Here is a 22298-nt window from a genome sequence, read left to right as displayed (position 1 = left end):
ACATAGGACTTGATATCCATGCCTCAACCATCTTACAAGATTATCTTCATACTAGGTTTCCCGAACCTAATGATGTCATGAAAAAAGTTCAGTCGTTAGAAACCCATCCTCTGGTTGATGTGGTTTGCCCAGGCTATGATACCCAAATTGACTTTGTTTTCCCACCAAATAGTTTTCTTCCAATTGTGGGAACGTATAGATTTCAAATGTGTCACTTATTAAGTTCTGAGACTAAGCCTAAGTACTTTAGGAAATTAGAATCGACACATTTGCTTCAGAATGACCACTACTATGACTGTGGTCAACTATGTAAGTCATACCTAATTGACTTAGAGGATCCTAAATTATTTAGGTTATTTTTGATTCCAGGTTATTATCTGAGTTTTTCCAGACTCTAGGACCTAATAATTTGGATCCTACCTATGAGGAAATGCATCCGAGGAAAATAGTCTATTTAGACCCCTTCATAGAACCTGAACCTGAACCGCAATTAGCGATAGTTATCCAGAAACTAGGTAAGGGCATGCCAGTATTGTACATTTTCTTGGTTTACTGCAGTTTCCTTTTGTCATCTCTTTTTGGTTTTAAAGACCCACAGTTATTCCGACTACTGTTATACGGTTCGAGTTGACTAAACCTTTTCTATGTCTGGCTGAAGACTTTAAACTTAGCACTTCTTGGGAGGTAACCCAAACTCATGCAACCAGGTAATATCTTTCCTTAACTCTTTTCCTTCGAATGGTAATAGTTTCTCCTTGTTCATGTTTTTAATTTTATGTTTAGAACATTGAGGACAATGTTAGATTTAAGTTTGGGGGTATGGGAGAAACTTTTTAGTTGCAATAAATAAACTCCAGAGCTTAGAAATTTATGCCTATTGAGGATTGCACTAACTAATCTAAGTGGATGGAAGCATTTTGATTGTAGGAGTTTGAGGAACCAATCTGATTAGATGGAAACATCTAAAGAGTCTATTCATAAAAGCACAGAGCTCAGGTGTTAGAAATAACATGATAGTTTCACCATATCTCGTTGAGTCCTTTTCACTTCTATTTTTATTTTTTGTTTTTAAACTATGTTTCTCTAAGTGATAGGTGGGGCCCACGATTCAAGTTGTTACCAATGCTAGGGTGAATTAGAGTGATTGAGATACCATGAAAAAAAAAAGTTGAAAAGAAGAGATGAAAAAAAGATGAAAAAATGGTAGTACCAAAAGTAAAAAAAAAAAAAAAAAGTTGAAAAAAAAGAAAAGAAAAGAAATTGAGACCAGACCATTTGACCAAAAGGAATAAATTCAATAAAGTCGACCACTGGTACCCTTGTATATGCCAGTTGTGTTGACCTAGAGTTAGGTTATCGACCACTGGTACCCTTGTATATGCCAGTGTGTTGATATTAGTCAGACTAGTATCTCAATCCATTAGGATAGGTTCATTTTGGCGGAGGCCTTCAGACAGATATGGGAAACGTCGTTCACTTAGTAAACATCAAAACCATCATGTTTTTCTATATCCATCTTCTTGATCTATCCATGTGATTAGTTTTGACTCTGAATATGATGTCCATAGTGCAACTATTGAGTAGAGCTCTGTCACTTAGATAATTTTAGTATGCTTGAGTGCAAACTCGTGTACAGCAATTGGAATTTCGCATCAGGGTACTTCTTCCTGTAGTCAATAAGTATGCCAACCAAGGAGATTCTTTAGTGCCTTCCAAGGTTCTGCGTAGATAGCTAAGCTCTGGAGTATTAAGGTTTTGTGGGTACACCTCTGGTAAACCCCCCGGGGACAACACTCCGCCACTAGGGCCACCTAGTGGTTTAACGGCTTACTGCACGTGCTAAGTGTAGTCATTTTATTTTAGATTAGATTTGCTCGAAGGCTAGCAAATAATAAGTTTGGGGGTATTTGATAGACGCATTTATGTGTCTAATTTGTCCCAATTGTTTATATTGTTAGTGCTCGATTTTGTACTTATTTGGTTATTTTATGTCTTTGTAGGTGTTTTTGGAGAAATAAGCTTTTGCGGCGAAATTGGCTAAAAAGTGGTTTTTGCGCTCGTGGGAGAAAATTACTATACGGACTCTCACTTTGGATAAATGGTAACCTAATTACTAAGGGGCACCCCATTTCAGGGCATGTACTAAAGGGGCACCGGAACTGGATAGGGGGAGGTCATCTTCAAAGTTTCAAAACTGGATTTTGGCGGGAAAAAAGGCAGCAGCGTCAACAGTTTTGGATCAAGGATTTGAGCGACCTAGGAGGCGATTCAATGGGCAAATTTGGTACCCACGGACTCTACAAGACATAAGCGACCTGTTAGAAGCGATTAGACCCATCTAATTGGGCTGGATAAGTCAGAAAATCCACACAAAGTCAAGACAGTGCACACGGTTTCTGTTTAGGGTTTGAGATTAGTTTGAGAGATTTATGGGATATCTTGCGTGGGATATACATCAAAACAGTTGGTTAAAAGTCCTAGAAGATATTTGAGACGATATAATAGCTATAAACAGCCTGTAACGCAACAAGAAGAAGATTATTCTTCAAACAACCCGTAAAGAATAATGGATATTTCCAAGGGGTTTGATCGAGTTTCAAGGGGATTTAAAGCCTATAAATAGTTGGTTTTATGTCAGAGAAGGAGATGAAGAGTTTGGGGTCGATACAGAGCCAGGAGGAGCGAAGAAGAAGGAGTAGCAGCAATGTTCACCTGCTGCTGCTGCTGCCATTAAAAAGCTTCAAGAACACGAAGAACAGACTCTCCAGGACAGTCTTATTTTCAGCAGCTTCAGAACAGTCTTATTTTCAGCAGCTCAACAGCAGAAGAGAGGTGTCGCAGTTCGCTGCAGTTTTCTGTTGTCGTTCTTTTCTGGACGTGTTTTGTGAGTCTCAGAACTACTATTTTATAACTTTTGACTCTTTTAATCAAACTTTGAGCTTTGAATTAATATGTTGAGTGTGTGATTGATATGAATAGCTAAACCCCAATACTGGGATGATGGAGGAAACCATTCTTTATGCATGAGTAATTTTATTTAATTCTTTTATGACTATTTGCACTATTATGAATGGAATTATGATTTTTATTGATTATTTGTGATTTTGTCTGATGATGTATGCTTAATCCATGAGATTCTTGATGCATCATGCTTATGATTTACATATAATACTTACAAAATCTATTTTTGGCAAAGTAAGAGTCGATATTTGTTATCAATATAAGCTTTAATTGTCTAGAATTAATAATTGAATCGCATGAGTATAAGAATTGGTGAAATCCTGAGTCCCAGTATCTCTTGATCCTGTGACAATTTTGTATATATTTTTGTTTTTAAATCTATTCAAGTCCGAGCATCGAATCCGTATTTACCGCAATCTTAATATTACAACACCAGTCCTGCTGCTGCTTATTGGAATGTATGCCAAAGCTAGAACAGAAAGATTCAAAAATAGCATTTCTTTCGGAAACCAAGAAACAAAACTCTTTAATTTCAAATCAATGGCTTGTACTCTAGTTAGCAGAATTCAAAATGCCACAACTGCAAACATTGTTGTTTTATGTAATAAATCCATAACTCTAAGTGGTTGGAAAAATTAACAATTAGATCAAATGATTAGTAACCTAAATATGAGAGATGATATAATCATAGAACTGTATAAGTACCATACTTACGGCTAGAAGTTCTTAGTACTGTTTTCCATTCGTATAAAAAAAAAACGTAATTTGGTCGGTGGATATCCAATCCCCTTATCGGTAAACTTGCTAGTTTAGGTCCTAGGAACATTATTTAGTGCTCATAGATTACTTCATCTATCTAATAGAAAATGATAAGGGGTGTCTAAATTTGTTAAAACTACTAATATACCCTCTATTAAATATTAATACTACCAATTTACCCCCATTAACTATTATTGATAAAACCTAAAACTAAAATCAGATTCATTTCCATCCCCCTTATAAATCGATTCTTCTTCTCTTCTTCTCCCTCGTTTAATTTTATTTTGAAACCAAAACATCGCCGATTATCGACGATCCAAAAACGATTAATCAATATTTTTCTATAAAGTGTCGAAACAAACAAGAGTGAAGCTTGCTACTAGCAGAAAATTTCCTAGCGAGAGTAATCCAGGAGTTTTTCAAGTTATTCGAAACAAACCGAAGAACACACCGGTTGAGGAGGAAGAACAATCTTTGATCTCACACCAAGAGGAGGAAATGGCTCGAATCAGGTACTTTTCTATCAACCCAATCCTCTTATCTAGGTTTTAGTAACATGCATCGCTCAAAAATGAAAATTTTGAAATCAAATTTTTCTGGGTTTACCAGAATCAGATTATGTTAATGTACTTGTGAACCGATTGCATATGGAAATGGTTTATGTTCATGCTCACAAAGACCGATTATCCTGTATGTGTTTTCTGGTTCGAGAAATTTGAATCAGAATCGGTTAATTTTAATGTCCACATAGTTCGATTCAGTTACGGTAGGGATAACCGTGTTTCTGCAACTTTTTTTTGTTAGAATCGGATAACATGTGTGTCCACAAAAACCGATCGTGTACCCTTTGAATTCATAATTGCTTCGCCCATAATCGGATTACATGAGCACTTAAGAAAACCGATTGTTGATGTATAATGCTAGAATCGGATTTTATAAGTGTATCGAGTAACCGATTGTTGTGAGAAAAAATACCCAATTTTTCTGTATCTTTTTTTGTTGTTGTTATAATCGGATTACATGAGCACTTAAATAAACCGATTGTTGATGTGTTATGTTAAGAATCAGACTTTATATGTGTATCGAGTAAACCAATTGTATACCTTAAATTCAAAAATATGCATTGAATTATGTTGTTGTTTGTCGCTTATCTTCGTATTCTCCTAGAAAACAGGGGCAAGCAACAACGGCAAGCCGAAAAGAAATATTCTTTGATTCTCATAAGAGTTTGGGACCTCGTCGAGTAGGTGGTCAAAATTTTGAATGCTTCCCACCGAAGGGGCTCGTGGAGTAAAGCCAAAGGGATCCGCATCAATGACCCACCACCTCAATCGAAGCAACAAACATAAGAAGAATTTGATTATGCTACACCTACTAAAGAAGGAGGTCGTGATAGAGAAGTTGCTGAAGAATAAAGTGAGGAGGAAGTTAACGAAGAAGAAAGTGGTGGCAATGAGGTTAATGAAGAAGAAAGTGGTGGCAAGGAAGTTAACGAAAAAGAAAGTGGTGGCAAGGAAGTTGATGAAAAAGAAAGTGAGGATGAAGTGATGAAGAAAAAGGTGAGAATGAAGTTGATGAAGAGATCAGAGATGTTCAATAACAAGTGCAAGGACAATTCCAAGGAGAAAACATTCAAGAACAAGTGCAAGAACAATTCCAATGAGAAGAAGTTCAAGAACTAGACTAAGGAGGAGACGCTCAAGAACAAGGTAAGACAGATGGTAATAATGATGGTCCAAAGAATAATAAAGGGGACCACATGCCCGACCCGCGGAAGATGTTTCTTGGAGACCCTAATGATACCGTATACGGGTTACCCGGTGATGGAGGAAAGTTGTTATGGGGGTATAAAGAGAGTTGGGCCGCTGTCATCCTCATACCATGGTAACTACCTAAACCTTATGCTATGTAAGATAAAACCTATTATATGTTTAGTGTTTTGATTATTTTCTATCGGATTATTTTTTTTATAGGATCACAAGGATGTCGTTCGTCGTAAAAGGCCAGAAACGTCAGTGAGTATGATGAAGAATTGGCCACTGGAAGCACCAAAATCAACCATATGAGAAGCTGGGGAAGTAATTGAGCTAGTAAAATCTACGGGGTTGTTGCCTGCGGTCGACAATTTGGTTCTTGGTTACAAGAAACCTCTTTCTTCCATCTTTGCCGAGAGATATTACGGGAAAACGAATACTTTTCATCTTATGGTTGCGAAATGACGATAACTCCAAATGATGCGAAGTTGATTACCGGGCTAAGCATAGAAGGTAAAACTGTGAAGCACAAAGAATACGTGCAAGAGCTTGAGTGGGAGAAGATTTATGCGTTCATCAAGAATGTGTTTCCAATGGGATGAGTAGATGACCAAGTCACATATGTTAGTAGGTAAAGCAAAGCAGAGGATATTTCATCTCGCGCGGTTGAGGTACCTTTTCATGGGAACAAAGAAGCTTCGTGCAAAGGTAAAAGAGGTGACCAAGGAACGTATCTTCGCCACGGCCGATGCATATGTCCTCTACATCCTGGGATCTGTTATCTTCCCCGACATTTTCGGTTCCCGTGTGAGCGCCAACTTTATTCAGTTGTTGCAACCATTTGACAAGAATACTCTTGGGCACTATCATCCTTGCACACTCGTTGAACGAGTTGAGAAGGGCTTTTATGGATCAACGGAACCAAATCGGAGGGAACATGAGTCTTATACATGCGTGGATATATTTTCACTTCCCAATATTTGCCGAAAGGGCTTTTGTGAACAAGCAATGGGACGGTAAGTGTTATGGAGATAAGTACGCCCACAACAGTAAATCAAAGTCTCAAAATGAAGATTATCTGAAGTTGAGACGCCAGATGGACAACTTGACGACGAAAGATGTTGTCTTTGACCCTTACAAGAAGGATTTGGCTAAAGGAAAAGGAAATATGGTTGGGTGCGCCGAGCAAGAATGTTATTTTGGGCCTTTGTTTCACCCAAGAGGATACGTGCAAAAAATCCCTGCGGAGCACAAGAAGTTTTCTATCGATGAGAAAAAAAAAGAGTCATTGGATAATGATATTGAGATTGTTCACAACCCTTTGCCAGAGTCTAAATAGTGGGATAAGAGGTACAAGAAACATGATATGGATGGTCATTCGAAAACAAATGATAAGGAAATTCCGGGTTACATGCCATGGTACCTCAACGTTTCATATACTCGAGTGTTACGAGTAGATGAGAGGCCCCGGATAAAGGACAAAGATGCAACTCTTGAATACCTGGTGCGTATTGGTATTCAACTATGGTTTTGTTAATGGTTTTAACATGATTTGCTGAATTTTTGTTGTTTAAAATGAAAACAGAGAAGACGAATGGGCACTTGATAACCCAAGCAAGGCTAGATATCAGGGAAGGGGAAAATGTTCCAGCCAATGAAAAGTTGATTGATGAATTGAACAATCTCGAAGAAGTAGAAGCGGGTACAAAGTTTGGGGAAACGGTGGTGGAGAAGACAAAGAAACATAGGACGAAAACCACCTCAAAAAGGAAATATCAAGGTGAATCAAGTAGCGCCCAACCTGCTAAACGAGGACGAGGTGGTCGTGGACGTGGTGGAGATGTTGATGGTGATAAAGATGTTGATGAATGAATGGTTTCTATGTTTTCCAAACTTATGCCTTTAACTATGGAAAATTATGGAGTCAAAACTTGTGTCTTAAACTTATTGTCGAATTATGTTTGGTTATGTTCCCTAGTTTATGAATGGCTGAATCTGGTTTGTTTTGAAAATTGCTTGTATTTTCCTAAGACGCGATAAAAGAATCAACTACAATTCGTGTGCCAAAATTGTGGGATTCTGGCAGTTTCTTTCTGTCACAATCGGTTTACATTGACCCATATAAATCCGATTCTACTATTTTTCCAGGGGTACAATTTCAGAATCGGGTTTTGAGGGTGCACCACATATACCGATTCTGAAAATTTCATTCACCTGGTTTGTAAGTGTTAAGAATCGGTTTATACAGATACTTTTAAAGTCCGATTCTGAACAAAAAACAAAAAAACCGAATTTTGACTACCTTCAGAAACGGTCTATGTGGGAATTCCATGTAATCTAATTCTAGTAAGGAAAACTGGCACTTTTTCTATAACTTTTTTTGCCAAGAATCGTATTACATGTGCAGTATTTAAAACCGATTGTGGCGAGGCAGATTTTATATGATTTTGCTAGGCTATAACGGTCTATGTGGACATTTGTAAAATATGATTGTGTGAATTGATTTCGAAAAAAAATAGCCGCCGAGTCTTTATCTATATAAGACAACCTCTTTGAGCCACTTCCACATCACACCCTGAGCATAGAAAATGGAATGGGATCCGGAAGAAGATATTCAGCTCGTGAAATCGTTCGTCCCCATCTTCCACGAACGTCCCAACGAACTATATTCAGTGTTTTAGAAGAGAGTCAAAGAGTTTTATTATGAGCGCACCACGAACCCAAAAAACAGTAAATGGAGAGACTTAGCTTTTCGATTCCAGTACATACAAAGTTCAATGCGAGAGTTTAAAGTTAGCAAAATGGTGAACGAGCATCATCCACAAGCTCCTCCTTTTGAAAAAAAAAATGAGTAATTAGATATTTTTCTACATATGTGATCTTTTAATGTTTGCATACTAACATGTAATAATTCATTCAATTGCAGCTGGAACGATTCAGCGGCCAATAAAGAATTTGTAATGGGGAAAAGAAGTTCATTGACGATGTATTGACGTTCATTGACGATTCAACACCGTAAGGAATTTGTGGTGTTGTGTCATCGTGCTCGAAGGTTCATTGACGATGTATTGATGTGCCACATTCAAGAATCTGCATACTGAATTGTCATGTATATGTAATGCGCTAATTTCCAAAACTATGTAATGAAATATTTTGTTTCAGAAAGTATGGAATAATCGGATTATGTGGGTATCCTTGAAAACCAATTGTTGTAATCCGTTTATGTGAGCATTGACAAAAACCGATTATGGGTTTTCTTCATCAATTGAAACGAGCCAGAATTGGTCTACTATTGCACTAACATAACCCGATTATGGGTCGAGATTTTAAAAATCAAAATCAAAAAAAATCAAATTTTGATGATGAACTAATGGTAGTTGATTTCAGGGTTAACTTGATTAAACATCACTTAATCATCCAAATTAGCACTAATTAATCAGGAGTAATTTTTCCATTGAGTAAAATAGTTGGATAAGGGGTTATCCAGTTTACTTCAAAATAATTTTTTTTGTCTTGTAGTTGTAGGCCCCAAATAATGTGCCTTTGCCCAAAACTAGCCAGGATCGGTAAACTTGACGCGGATGGATTTTTCAGATGCGTCATTTTGTTAGACAGAAAGCTGGTGACACCTCGAAAATCTACTGGACATTCGCCCGCTCGCGGATATATAATCAACCAAGTATTTCTTTAATATATACTCATTGTATCTTTTATTATTATAATTAATATTTTTTTGAAACCAATTATTATCAGTAAGATACTTTTTGATGATATTTATATTTCACCATCAAGATTATGATTCTAACTATATTCTATAATTTAAGTGAAACATCCGGCATTGTAATCCAATTTATTCCCATAATCAACTCCTGACAACAAGAACTGGTTGTACAAAGAATTCATTTCGAATAAAGTTTATTTCATCTGCGCGTCTCTAGCTTCAATTTCTTGAATTTTCATAAGCAATTGTTCTATCGTCAAAAGGTCTATATTATTATTGTACGGATAAATCGCCTAGTTCAAGATAGAATTTTCGATTGAAATATTTAATTACCTATAGATTGAGGTAATTTTTAACATGATGTGCTTGAAAGATAACTGAAAAGAAATAAATACCTAATATTCTTTTTCTCTCTCAAAACTAGAAAGAACAAGGAGAACTGATGTGATACAACAAATAAACATTTGGAATTTCATCAAAATTTAACATCAACAATTGATTTGATCAATGTTTGAAATTAGGTATACCTTTGTTCGGAAATGACTAAATATAACATGTACCCAAGTTAAATACAACTTCTTTAATTTTTAAATATTGTGAACCCAATTAACATGGGTAATTACGATGCTTCTTTATCGTCTTTCTTCTCAACTGATTTTTATTAATGTTAATTTCAATGCGTTTGTTTTTTTTTCCTATTTTTTTTCCAACTATATATCCCGCTAATGCCATCATTTGTTATTTAGATTCAACAATAACTACTAATATCTCTCAGTCTGTGTTTATTCTCAACAAGTTGAACTGAACATATGATTACACGAGGTTTTCAACCTCTTACGTGAACAAGATGCGCTCCATCCGGATATACAACATCGTAAATCTCAGCGTTGATGATCCAATTATTTATTTTTTACATAGTCAATGGAGTAAATATTGGTTTACTTCTGCTTGTGTAAGGATCGATAACTAATGACTTCCTTTCTTCTTTTGGTTTGTATTCGTACATTAGCTTCTTATTGGACATGCTCTTGGTTATTTACTTTGTCATTACTTTTTTTGTACCTGCTTATCTTATGATTGTTCTTGTGTTATTGAGTTTATTGATCTTTGAAAAAAAAATAAAAAAAATTGGTTTAAAAGAAGATGATGATGGTGGATTTCGGCTACCTACGTTAATTAGGTTTACAATATTTAGATTTTGAAAAAGAAGGTTGCAGTTAACTAAAATGTGGTATTTAGTCACTTTCTTTTGTTCATCATTTGTTACTCTAGAACTTTTCAACTCTTCCAACCCACACGTATCTAGTCCACCCATCCGGCCACCCGAGGATGTCAAATCCACCACGGACTGGACGCATATTTAAATAATGAAATATTTTAATTAGATAGATATGCGCCCACTCATCCACTGCTTAAAACTAGACAAATCCATTTAATCTCTCGCATCAACTCATCTTTCGATTCTGTAACTCATTCCACCCTTCATTTACCCCCATACATCCTAATTTCACTACCACATCCCCCTTTTTCTCTGCATATATTTATCGATTGGATCCTCATCATTGATGCTTATTTTAAGGATGATGGCTACTCAATGGGATTTTTTGTGATTATTTATGCAATATATGATAATTTTTTTATCGACTTCGATATAGGTCATACTCGACACTCTCTGCTCTTCATGTGGAGGCTCAAGCCCTTCATTGCGCGCTCATATGGTTATTGTTAGAGTATTGCTCGGTTGAACCCACCAAGCGTTGGTATGTTAAGTTTGGTTGTCATATTTTAGTTCCAAAACTAGAAGTTATTTGATTTGATTACCATAGTCAACTTTTTAGGTTAGACTAGGAACATTGAAATGTTGAGACTCGCTCTTGTTACTCATGATGTACTTGAAGGCGTATCGATATCCACAAGCACATCATCCTTCATTTCGAGGTTAGTAGCAAAGATTTGACTTGTTCTATTTCTATTTACGTTTATTTCAAGTCAGTATTTATTGAAAATATAACATACGAGGTATAGTTTCTTTATATAACTCTAGTATTGATGACTTGGTCATTATACTATGATCAAAGTGTCAAGGAAATATATATTAGTTGTTTTATACGACTTTAGTATGTAGAGTTACAAAGTATTGTTTGTCTATGACTTCACAGAATCGACATGACATTAATGTTAATTCATTATTATTTAATGCGTTGAACTTGCGGTTGAATCCATACCTTGTAATTGTGCTTAATTTACATAGTTTGAGGGAGTAGACTCGTGAAACTTGTTCCGCAGTTGAATAAGTGATTCAAATGATCTACACTAGGACCAATCTCTTTAAAGGATCTATACTAGGATTTGAGAATCCCTCTAGGACCGATTTTTATATAACTAAAAGTTCATTTTCGATTTGTCTACTATCTTAAGGTTTATGTAGATAACGAAATGTAGTTTGGTTAAAAAGTAAAGCTCACAAAATGTTGACATAGTATTTGAACACATGTTAAACTCTTATTATTTAATGTTCAAGTATTTTCCTTGATACTCAAGGCGAGATCCCGAAACTGAAATATTCATATGTATTTTAGGTATTCGAATTTATGTGCTTACCATATCCCAGATGTTAGCATATCTCTAGTTACTATATTAGTAAAGTATATGAATATATGCTAGATAATACTAATTGTCAACTAAAAGTGATTTCGGTATATTGGTTGGACTATAGTTGGAATTTTTCAAAACCGAAAGTATAAATTTATTCAATATCTTAAGGATTTTCGGATTTGGTAATTCTTCGATGTCCAAACAAGCCTTGGTCATCACACTATAAATAGTGGAATTTGTATTTTTACAAACTTATCCCGTGGCACACTGCCTAACCGTCTGTATGGGAATCCCGCTCACTGATAGAGGTGAGTGGTCTAATTAGGTGAAATCTCTTGTATGGCCTTCGTATAACATCTTCTTTTAGGATCAACAAGATTTTAGTAGTACCACTGGTAGGAAACTAAATCGTAACATTATTTTAATTTTCGACTAACATTGTAATTATCCTTGATCTATCAAACTTGATTATTTCATGGTACTTCTTCTCTGATATAAGGTCACTCAAGTTTGTTTGAGGATTAACTATTTCAGATCTATTTGATTCGAGTTTTGGAGATAGGACTAATGATCATCTAACGTTAACAGACTCCGTCCTGTGTGTAATCGATCATTAGCAGGAATCAAGTTATCTGTGCAGGTACTTTGGAGATTGGAGATTGGAGACTATAAGATTTTCTGTTTGGTATTCTGATATTTGTGATACTTCTTGTACACTTGATTTATTGGGATCCAAACAAGTTGTTTATTTTGTAAACGTCAGACTTTTTGTAAAGATCAACAATCTATCCAGATGTTTCTTTTTCAAGAATTACTTGGATAGTTTATGAACTCAGATAAGTTATTTTGATAATCTTTTTCTTGGTTGACCTTTGACCAAAAGGAGTAATATTGATTATAAGGAATATCCTTTTACTTTAATTATCTCTGATAAAAATTTTGATTAAGGAGATTGATATGTGAGTGGTTACTGAAACAGGTTAGCCCGTTACTGTTTTGGATTACGATCCAATAAGTTATAACAGAAGTCTTCACCGCATGTGAAGCAATTTGAGATAGTGGACTCTATCTTGGGATTCACGTGCATATACCAGATTGGTTATGCGCAGGGATACTGAAGGAACTGAGTCACTTGGAGTAGTTTACTATACGAAGTTGTGGTAGTCGATTTGTATAGTGGCCTAATTATGACAAAACTGGACTAGGTCCCGGGGGTTTTCTGCCTTGCAGTTTTCTTTGTTAAAAAAATATTATTTGTCGTGTGATATACTTTACTATCACATTATATTACTTTTCTTTATAATTAAAATAAATACATTTGTACATTAATCAAACTTTGTGCGATCCCATGGAAGCTATAGACCAAGTTACATCTTGCTGAAGTAATCTTTTGGTGGTTACTGTTTCGATAAGATTATACAAGGTGTGTTTATTGTAGGTTTATACGAAAATATTTTTGTGTACTTGGTGCCCTTTTTATTTCAGTTACGGGAAAGGTATTAAAGCCGCGAATTGCGAAGTGACACATTCTCTATTTTTAGGAATAACATCGTATATTGAATTGTGAACCATAGTTTATGGTGGAGTTTAAAAATCTTAATTATAAGAGGATTGATATCTATAATACAAAACAACATAGGTTTTTGAGCCTTGGACGGACGAATAACATTTTGAGAGACAAACATGTGATCCGACCACCCCAGTCTCATCCTAGCAAAAGACATCTAGCGATTGTGGTGTTTGTAACCCCCCTCTATCCCTCTTAACTACTTCCTCTTCAATTAAACGTTACAGCCATTGAACGGTAGCATTACAAACAAAAATAATTAAAATATAAATGCTACAATAACTTTTAACCATGTCTTCAAAAAAAGAAAAGGGGGGTGTCAATCTTCAACAATCTTCAAAACACAAACAATAGATTCTTTTTTTAAATAATTTGAATAGTTTTTATTCTACTCATGAAAAAATTCAAAAATACAAAGCATAATTTCCATTGTACTCATTGAACAAATGCCATTGGCACCCCTAGAAAATCAGTCAATTTGACGGGTAAATAAGGATTAGATCTCACCATAATTTCCAATGTACTCATAATTTCCATTGTACTCATTGAATAAAAAAAATTGCAATCGAATAAGCCAACCTTAATCAACCTGCAAAATAAAAATAACATTAGAGTTGCCATATGTAAACCCCAAGGAACAAAGAACTTTAGAAAAATGGAACAATTGAGTAAGCTGAGGAAAGTTACATGGAGTGCAATACCTTGGGAGTTGTAATATGTAAAGCCCCAAAAAAAGGCAACCGAATAAGCCAACTTTAATCAACCTGCAAAACAAAAATAACATTAGAGTTGCCATATGTAAAACTCGAAGAACAAAGAACTTTAGAAAAATATATACTTAGAAAGGAAATGCTGCAGAAATCTCTCAAAATAAATATATGTTCCCATACTATTTCGAGGAAACTTTGCAGCTACAAAGAGGAAGAATGGATGATCTTCAAAAACATTTTTTAAAAACCAATTTCTCATTTTGATTGATAGAGATTATTTTGTTAGAATAATATAAGAATAAGAATATCTTTACATATGAGAAGGAAATAAGAGTATATTTTGTTAGAATTAGGGGTGTAAATTGGGCCGGTCTGGGCAGCCCGACCTATTTATTAAATGGGACGGTATAGGGCGGGCCGGAACATCTCTTATCCATGAAATTAAAAGGGCCGGGCGGGTAGGGTTATTTATATACAGTAAGTACCCATGGCCTACCCAAGCCTGTGTTTGTAATTTGGGTTCGGGCGGGTAGGGCCGGGAGGGCCTTAAATATTACAAACAAATATATATTATACATATATATTGTTAAAAATAAAAAGAAAGTAGTAATACACAAGTTTTACTTAAAATTAATAATCAAATACGAGAATTGAGATGGGAATAAGATAAACCAAACTTCCTATAATTTTTCCTGAATTGAATCATCAGAAAAAGAAAGTGCCTTAGATTTTGCTCAATATTTTCTCTATATGGTTAACAAAATTAGACTCATATGGAATAAAAGTTAAGAAATACATATGAAAACTATGAGGGTTGACTGTATTAAGTATATGTACCAAGTATATTCTAGGATAAAACAAATTTGGAATAGTCACTTAGGCTAGATAAATGGATAACACTGGCGGGTAGCATTGACGGGATAATAGGGAGGGTATTGGGCCGGGCAAAAAAATTTGAATTGTGGCCTATGCCCGCCCTCTTATTTAAATGGGCTAGGTCGGGCCAGCCCGTAAAGGGCCACGGTCACCCACGGGCTGTCATGGGACAGGGCGGACGGTACTGGGCCTCGGGCTGCCGGGCAAAATTTACACCCCTAGTTAGAATAATATAAGAATAAGAATAGTTTTACAGGTAAGAGAAACCAAAAAGGAAACATCATTAAAAGATATGAATTTATACTTTTAATAACGGCTAAATTTAGGGCATGCACATCTCAATGGGGATTAAATCTCACCTTTGATATACTTACCTAATCTTATGTGGGCATGCACGGTTAAAGTTATATCTTTTGAAATACTTACCTAATCGGATAGTATATGGAGCATGCACGGCTAAGATTTTGGATTAAATCTCACCATGAGGCTTAAATCTCAACTAGCATCTAAAACGTTACATATTTAAGAATTAAAGCTTACCGTTTTGAATTGAAACACTTACCAAATAATAGGTAGAATTAAAGCTTAAGAATTAAATCTCACCATTTCTCTCCTAATTATCCTCCCACCATCATCAATACCATGCAGCGAAATGGTTATTCTTCCCATGCTCCTAATTGTTCATCTATAATAGGTAGAAAAAGAAAAAAACGCCCAATAAATTAAAAGGTACACTTATTACATTGTTCAATGAGCGTGTATATAAAATATAGGAATGCATTTCTTCAACCACACACATCCACTCATTCACCATTTCCCATTCATTCACTTATTCCCAACTTTTTTTAGTGAAATTTTTAGCTTAAGAGTATCAACATGTCAAATATGATTAGTTGCAGCCCCAAGAAAAGCGTTACCAAAAACGTGTTTGCTTCCTTTTCGAGAATGCATGATTGTGATGAAAACAAACCTTCGGAGCTCAAATTTCGTGTTGTAAGAAAATGGGAAGAGGTTGACTTCATGACGACGAACGAAGTCACTACTTTGGATTTACTAATGATTGACGAAAATGTGAGTATATTGTTATTGCGATCTGAATGAAACTAATGTTTTTTTTAAATACAATAAAATAGCAGTTTAATCAATTTTTGCATCCTACACAAGGAGATACCATACACGACATCGTCCCTAAGAAATTGATATGGAAGCTTGGGTTATTGCTCCACGAAGGAGGGCTCTATACACTCGCCAAGTTCAACACCACAATGGATAAATCTAGGTCTCTTCCATCGAAGAATGATCATCGGTTATTCTTCAAATGGAATACCGAGGTTGACTGTTTATTGGGAGATACCGGAGGCATTCCCATGCATGCCTTTTCCTTTGTTTAATTTGATGACTTGGAGTCTAGAATAAACAACATCTACCTTACGGGTACGCATTGTTTTTTCTGGGAGGATGTAATTACATTTATTGTTCATCAGATAAGGATTCTGCATAATGATTTTATCAAAGATATGCAACCTTTGGGTATCATAAATTTTTTTTTATCTAATGCCAAAATAAGACAAGTGATTTTTAATCAAAAAATATCATTTAATTCATATTTTTTAAAAAAAACTATAATTAAATTTTTTTTTTGGAAGTTTTCATTTGTTAATTATTCTGATGAAAAATGTTTAAAGTTTTCATAACGACGAGTTCTTACGAGTCGACTTCAGTCTTATGATGAGGTGTGACAATTATTAAAATTATTATCATAAAAAATTGTACCTTCGCATGTCGTGTCGTTACGACACGGGTTATTTCTAGTTTCATTATGTATTTGTAATATTATAAACGGCCATATGTATTATATAAAAGACAGGATCCGTGGAACAATGGAGATGCCTAGAGCACATATTTGGGGTTTCAAGGTCAGATCCCTTGCTCTTCTAGTTTTTTGAAAAAAAATTAATTACCCGCTCAGACTAGATATTGACTGAGTGATTATTATTCCAGAATCGTCGACCAAAATAGAGAATTTTTACGATTCGAGTACATTTGATTCAGTTTGTTTTCTAAATTATTGATACGACCTGTACGAGTCTAAAGATGTTGGTTGCGGGATATATATTTTCCACATTATAATTGACACATGTTATAAATAACCGATTTGGTTTTAATGATCAGTGTTGATTGGTATAAAGGCAACATACAAAAAGAAAAAAAAAAAACCATGAATATTAGTTTACCAAAGAATCTGGATCATGTTCATTAATATGGTATGAGTATTTAGTGTATTCTATTTATTTATTTTTATAGCAATTGAAACATAAACTAATATAAGATAGACAAAAACAAAAGAACATATACCAGTGATACCCCTCCAAAAGACTATAGAATACTAATATTCCAGCTCACGTTCCTCCTCTTGATACTTGAAGTGAACACATACGATGAATATGCATAAATCAAAGAAAAGAAGAGGGAATAAAAGATTTACATCAAGAAGTCCAGCCACGTGTGATTTTTGTAAGTGTTTTCTGTTGTATATCATTCCAAAAGCGTTTGAAACCGAGAACAGAGCAGCCATAATTATGAAATAGAAACGACCGACTTTGTAGTTCAGGTCGATTAAAAGGACCAACATTGAGACGAACGAGATAAGACTAGGACCTGTTTTGACCGGATATAAGACACACAATGAAGATACTGAAATGATGGAGAAAGAAGTGATGGAGCTTCTCTCATCTTTCTTCTTGCAAAATTGATGCCTATATAGCTCTAGACCTAGGAAATAGTAGCCTTGAACATAGTTTCCTTCATCTTGAAGTAACTAACCATACCAAGAGTAAAAGAAAGTTGAAGCACAACATGCTGAAGAACAACATTTCACATTCTGGACTCTAAATTTATATCACCAAACACATCCTCATAAGATGTAACAAAAAGCTTGACAAAAATGAATAACAAAAGCAAACGACTAACGAAGGCACTGAACATCGTCTCTTTCAAATAGTTGAACGCAATTCTCACATATTTTCATACACCTTTAAGCACTCTATTAGATATCCCACAAGCACAATCACTTTCAGCAGCTTCTATTTCATTCATGGTAGTGTTCTGTTGGAGAAGATTAAGTTTGATAGTGTATTCTATTAACTTCAGCATCAATATGCTTTAAAAAAAAACTAGTATCAATCGATGACGTCTTTGGAAAAAAAAACATATCAATACAACCTCAACAAAAAGATAAATAATAATACAATAAAATAAAAACAACTAATGTCACGGATTTGCTGAAATAATTTAATATACAACCTAAATTATGTCAGTCCAAGGCTTGAGCCACTGCCTTCTAACATTTGGCCTAATCTTTTACTTCATATTGCAAATTTGTTAGTAAGACACAAGCTATACAACTGTTGATACAATTTCCACTTTCTATGAAGGCTGTAAAAACATGATATCTATTGCAGAGGATATCAATGACACCCAACCTTTCATCATAATAGTTTGGTCAAGTTGAAGTAAAATGCTCTCTAAGTTTGATAATCCATATTTCTTCAAAAAAAAATGTTTTTTTTCTACTTTCTTTGATCAAATCTTATTTTCTTACTTCCAAATCTTTTCTCTCGGTTAAACATCTTTACTTCGGTAAGTAATAAATAATACAAAGAGTTTATAGCATGACGGAAGTGTTTGTAACACATCGAGTATATGGCTTATCTCTCTAAGTTTTTCAAATCTAATTAGTGGCCTTTTGTTAGTAATCTATGTGAATTTTATTCATTGGTTAGATTATAACTTGCTATGATAGTTAGGTATGTATCATGATAAATCTCAATTAAAGAAGTTGAGACTTCTAAATCTAGCAGGTTGATGTAATTGGATTATGCTGAAATGGTCGATTATTTCTATTCATGATTTACATAACAAGATATACACTCCGGTTAGGATGAACCGTAACCGAATTGTGTACAAAGACCATGCCCATGAACGGTTATATTTGTATCGTGTATAAAATACACGGGAGGCCCGCAAATCAATACAAGGAACCATGCAAGGAAGGTTAATGCCAGGATTATGCATGGCAAATTAATGCAGGGTCCAGATCGTCTGTGCCCGGACTCCCATGAGCCCCCTAGCTGTTATGATCCAATCAGTAGTAATTGACCCCCTCAGACATCTCAAAGGGATTTGCCGAGATGGAGAGAAATCAGAGCAAAAACTAGCTATTATGATCCCATTGGTAGTAATTGACCCCCTCGGACATCTCAAAGGGATTTGCTGAGGTGGAATTTTACAACATGATTGACTTCGACAATTCCAATGTTGTTGTGATGTTCAGGGCTATATTACATGAGGACACGGTAGGGTTGTATATTATTTCAAGATTTAACATGAATATTTTTAGTCATTAATACAACACCAATCACCGGTTGGATTATAATTGTAAAACCATTCTTTTGATCTTCGAATTGATTGATATTCTTGTTGGTAGTCCGTTACTTCTCTTCACAAATCACTATTTGTTAATATCTTTTTATTGTATTTTGATACGATCTTGATGTACTTGCAAGTCCATGTAATTTCTATTTTATCATGAATGAAATTCTATAATATTTATCCAACAAAAAGAATATATATTTTGGGGTTTTTGGAGTTGCCTGGGTTGCCATTCTTACCTAAAACCCTTACACCACCACCACCTTAAAAACACACCAGTACACCACCATGATATAATTTGTAACACAATTAATCTTCCAAAGAGAATAGAAAGGAACCAGCAATTTGTTTTAGCAAAGAATTTGGATCATATTCATCGGATATGGTATGCATATTTAGTGTATTCTATTAACTTCAGAATCAATCTATGACGTCTTCAAAAAAGATAAATAGCATAATATAGCGTCAGCAGAAAACAAATACTAACACAAATAAAGAAAATAACTGATGTCACAGGTTTGCTGAAATAATAGAACACAAGTAACACGACCTAAATCATCTTTAAGGCACTAGCCACAACCTTTTATCTTTTGGCCAAATGTATTGCTCGACATTGCAAATATGTTGCCAAATCTTTTGGTCAGAAATATGTTAGTAGGAAAAGCAACATATTTACGCATATAGCTGCCACTAAGCCACTTGGCAGGAAGGCCATAAAAACAAGATGTCCATTGCACCGTGTAGCAGCAGCACTGAAGCCTTTTATTATTACAGTTTGGTCAAGTTGAAGCAAAATGTTCATTTAAGTTTAATAATCCATCTTGCTTTCAAACAAAGGGTTTCTATCTGCTTGCTTCGATCAAATCTCATTTCCTTCATTCAAGTAAGTTCCACTAAGGTTGGACCAGTAGGTAAGAATCCTTCCTTTCCACGGAACATCTTTACTTGAGAAAGTAACAAACAATAATAGTCAATGGAACAAAGAGATTTTAAAATGACGGAAGTGTTTGCAACTTAATTTATGTTTTTGGCTTATCTCCCTGTGCTGTTCAACTCTAAATAAATGACTAGTGTGTAGACTATGAACACCATAAACAACACTGACAACAAATCCTAAATGAAATTTCCACATGAACTAGTGTTAATTGTTCTAATCTAGGAAATTATAATTGCAATAGACAAACACTGCAACAAAAATGTAAATGGTAGATTGCATACAGGTACTATTTCATTCAAGGGTTTTCTCATTGTCAGCAAAACAAGACAAATTATAAAGAGAAACATAATATTTACATTGACGAGAACATAAAAATGAGCACATAATAAATCTCATAATAAGTCTTATTTTCATTTGGTTTTCTTAATTCGAATTGAAATCAAGATTAAGCATTCAGTAATTACCAGTTTCCCGACTAATCTGATACAGAATTGGACCCAGAAGTTTCACCACGACCACCACAGCCGGAATTAGAAACAGACACTGATTTCTTTATCTTCTTCTGCTTCTCTTCTTCATATTCAAGATCATCAGTAGGTAGTTCAAACCTACAAATTGGACAAGAATTCCTTGTGCTCAACCAAGGAACGATACAATCACCATGGTAACTATGCTCACAAGGTAATTTCTTTGCTTTTTCACCAGCAGGCATTGATTCTTTACATACAGCACAGACTAAACCTTCTTCTTCTACTCCAATTACCACATCTTCTAATCCTAATACTGCTGATTTTGATGCTGGTGGTGCTCCTCTAATCACACTTCCTTCAGTTTCTGCTAAATTCTGTAATAAAGCTTCATATCCTGCTGCATCAACATAATCTTCTGGATTACCTATATATCCATCAGATGAATCTAACATTTCAACTCGTAATTCAACAGCGTTATCTACTAATCCCATCATAATTTCAGACCAATCAAGAATTCGATTCCTTCCACTTCCACTGCCTGTGCGGGAAGCAATATCTCTGATTCGCAGTCGAAGAATCTCACGACGTCTTCTACGATCATCTTCATCTTGATGAGGAGGCTCCTCATCATTAACATCTTCGTTATCGTTCTCATCTTCATCCTCTTCTTCTTCTTCTTCTTCCTCGTGTTCAAATTCATAATCAGATCTATCAAATTCCGTGTTACCAAATTCAATTTCGTCATCTCCTTCATCATGTTCCCATCCATCAAGTTCGATACGAAGGAAATCATCCGATTCAGACGGATCTGCTACTGGATCTGTTGTTGTCGTCGTCGTGGTTGTTAATGGCGGTTGTTGTGGCGGTGAAAGAGAATGATAATCATCAACACGAGCAGCTTGAGCCATCAATCTAAGTACTTGAAGAAATTGATTACTGAAAGATGAATCATGACTTCGATTTAAAGATCTAGGAGGAGTTGGAGGAGCTGCAGGAGCAGATGGGATTGAAACAACGAATCCGTTTTTACATTCAAAACAGATAATATCAGGAAGATCTGTTACGGTTTCTATTGAGACTCGTTTGTCACACTGATAACACCAGTATTCTAAAGCCTCAGGATCTGTCGATGCTGAGTTTTGCGCCACCGTTGCTCTGGGTGGCGGTGGTGGTGGTGAGGTTTCGGCCATGGTGATTCTGTGAAAGACCGAACAAGATATGGTAGAGAGAGAAAATCGAAAGCTTTGTCTTCGGCATTTTATATCAAGCGGAATTCGAGTCTCATCAGTCATCATCTGAATGAAATCGAAGTGTTTACCCACCGTTTATTTTTATAATCCAACGGTTTAAAATTGCAGTAGGATTTCAGTCGATGGCTTCGGCTTGTAGGAAGTTTACACGTCAAAGTAGTTAGTGGTGTACGTGGATGGTGAACAGAAAATAAACGAATCTGGTTCAGAACCAGTTAAATTGTGGTCCATGAGGATATTGAGTCAGATTGATTGGACTAAATGACT

The 22298-nt window shown here is 35.3% G+C and overlaps 1 protein-coding gene across 1 annotated transcript; it reads right to left on the bottom strand.

Annotated features, from left to right (window-relative positions):
- Positions 1-20560: 20560 nt before the first annotated feature.
- LOC113290736 (E3 ubiquitin-protein ligase CIP8-like) lies at positions 20561-22026 on the bottom strand. The gene has a single exon (XM_026540322.1). The coding sequence runs from the start codon at positions 21969-21971 to the stop codon at positions 20787-20789; it is 1185 nt and encodes a 394-aa protein (XP_026396107.1). The 5' UTR covers positions 21972-22026; the 3' UTR covers positions 20561-20786.
- Positions 22027-22298: the final 272 nt, after the last annotated feature.

The sequence above is a fragment of the Papaver somniferum genome, chromosome 1 (assembly GCF_003573695.1).
Source record: "Papaver somniferum cultivar HN1 chromosome 1, ASM357369v1, whole genome shotgun sequence".
In the NCBI taxonomy this organism is placed as follows: Eukaryota; Viridiplantae; Streptophyta; class Magnoliopsida; order Ranunculales; family Papaveraceae; genus Papaver; species Papaver somniferum.
This window is presented reverse-complemented; position numbering and strand designations above follow the sequence as displayed.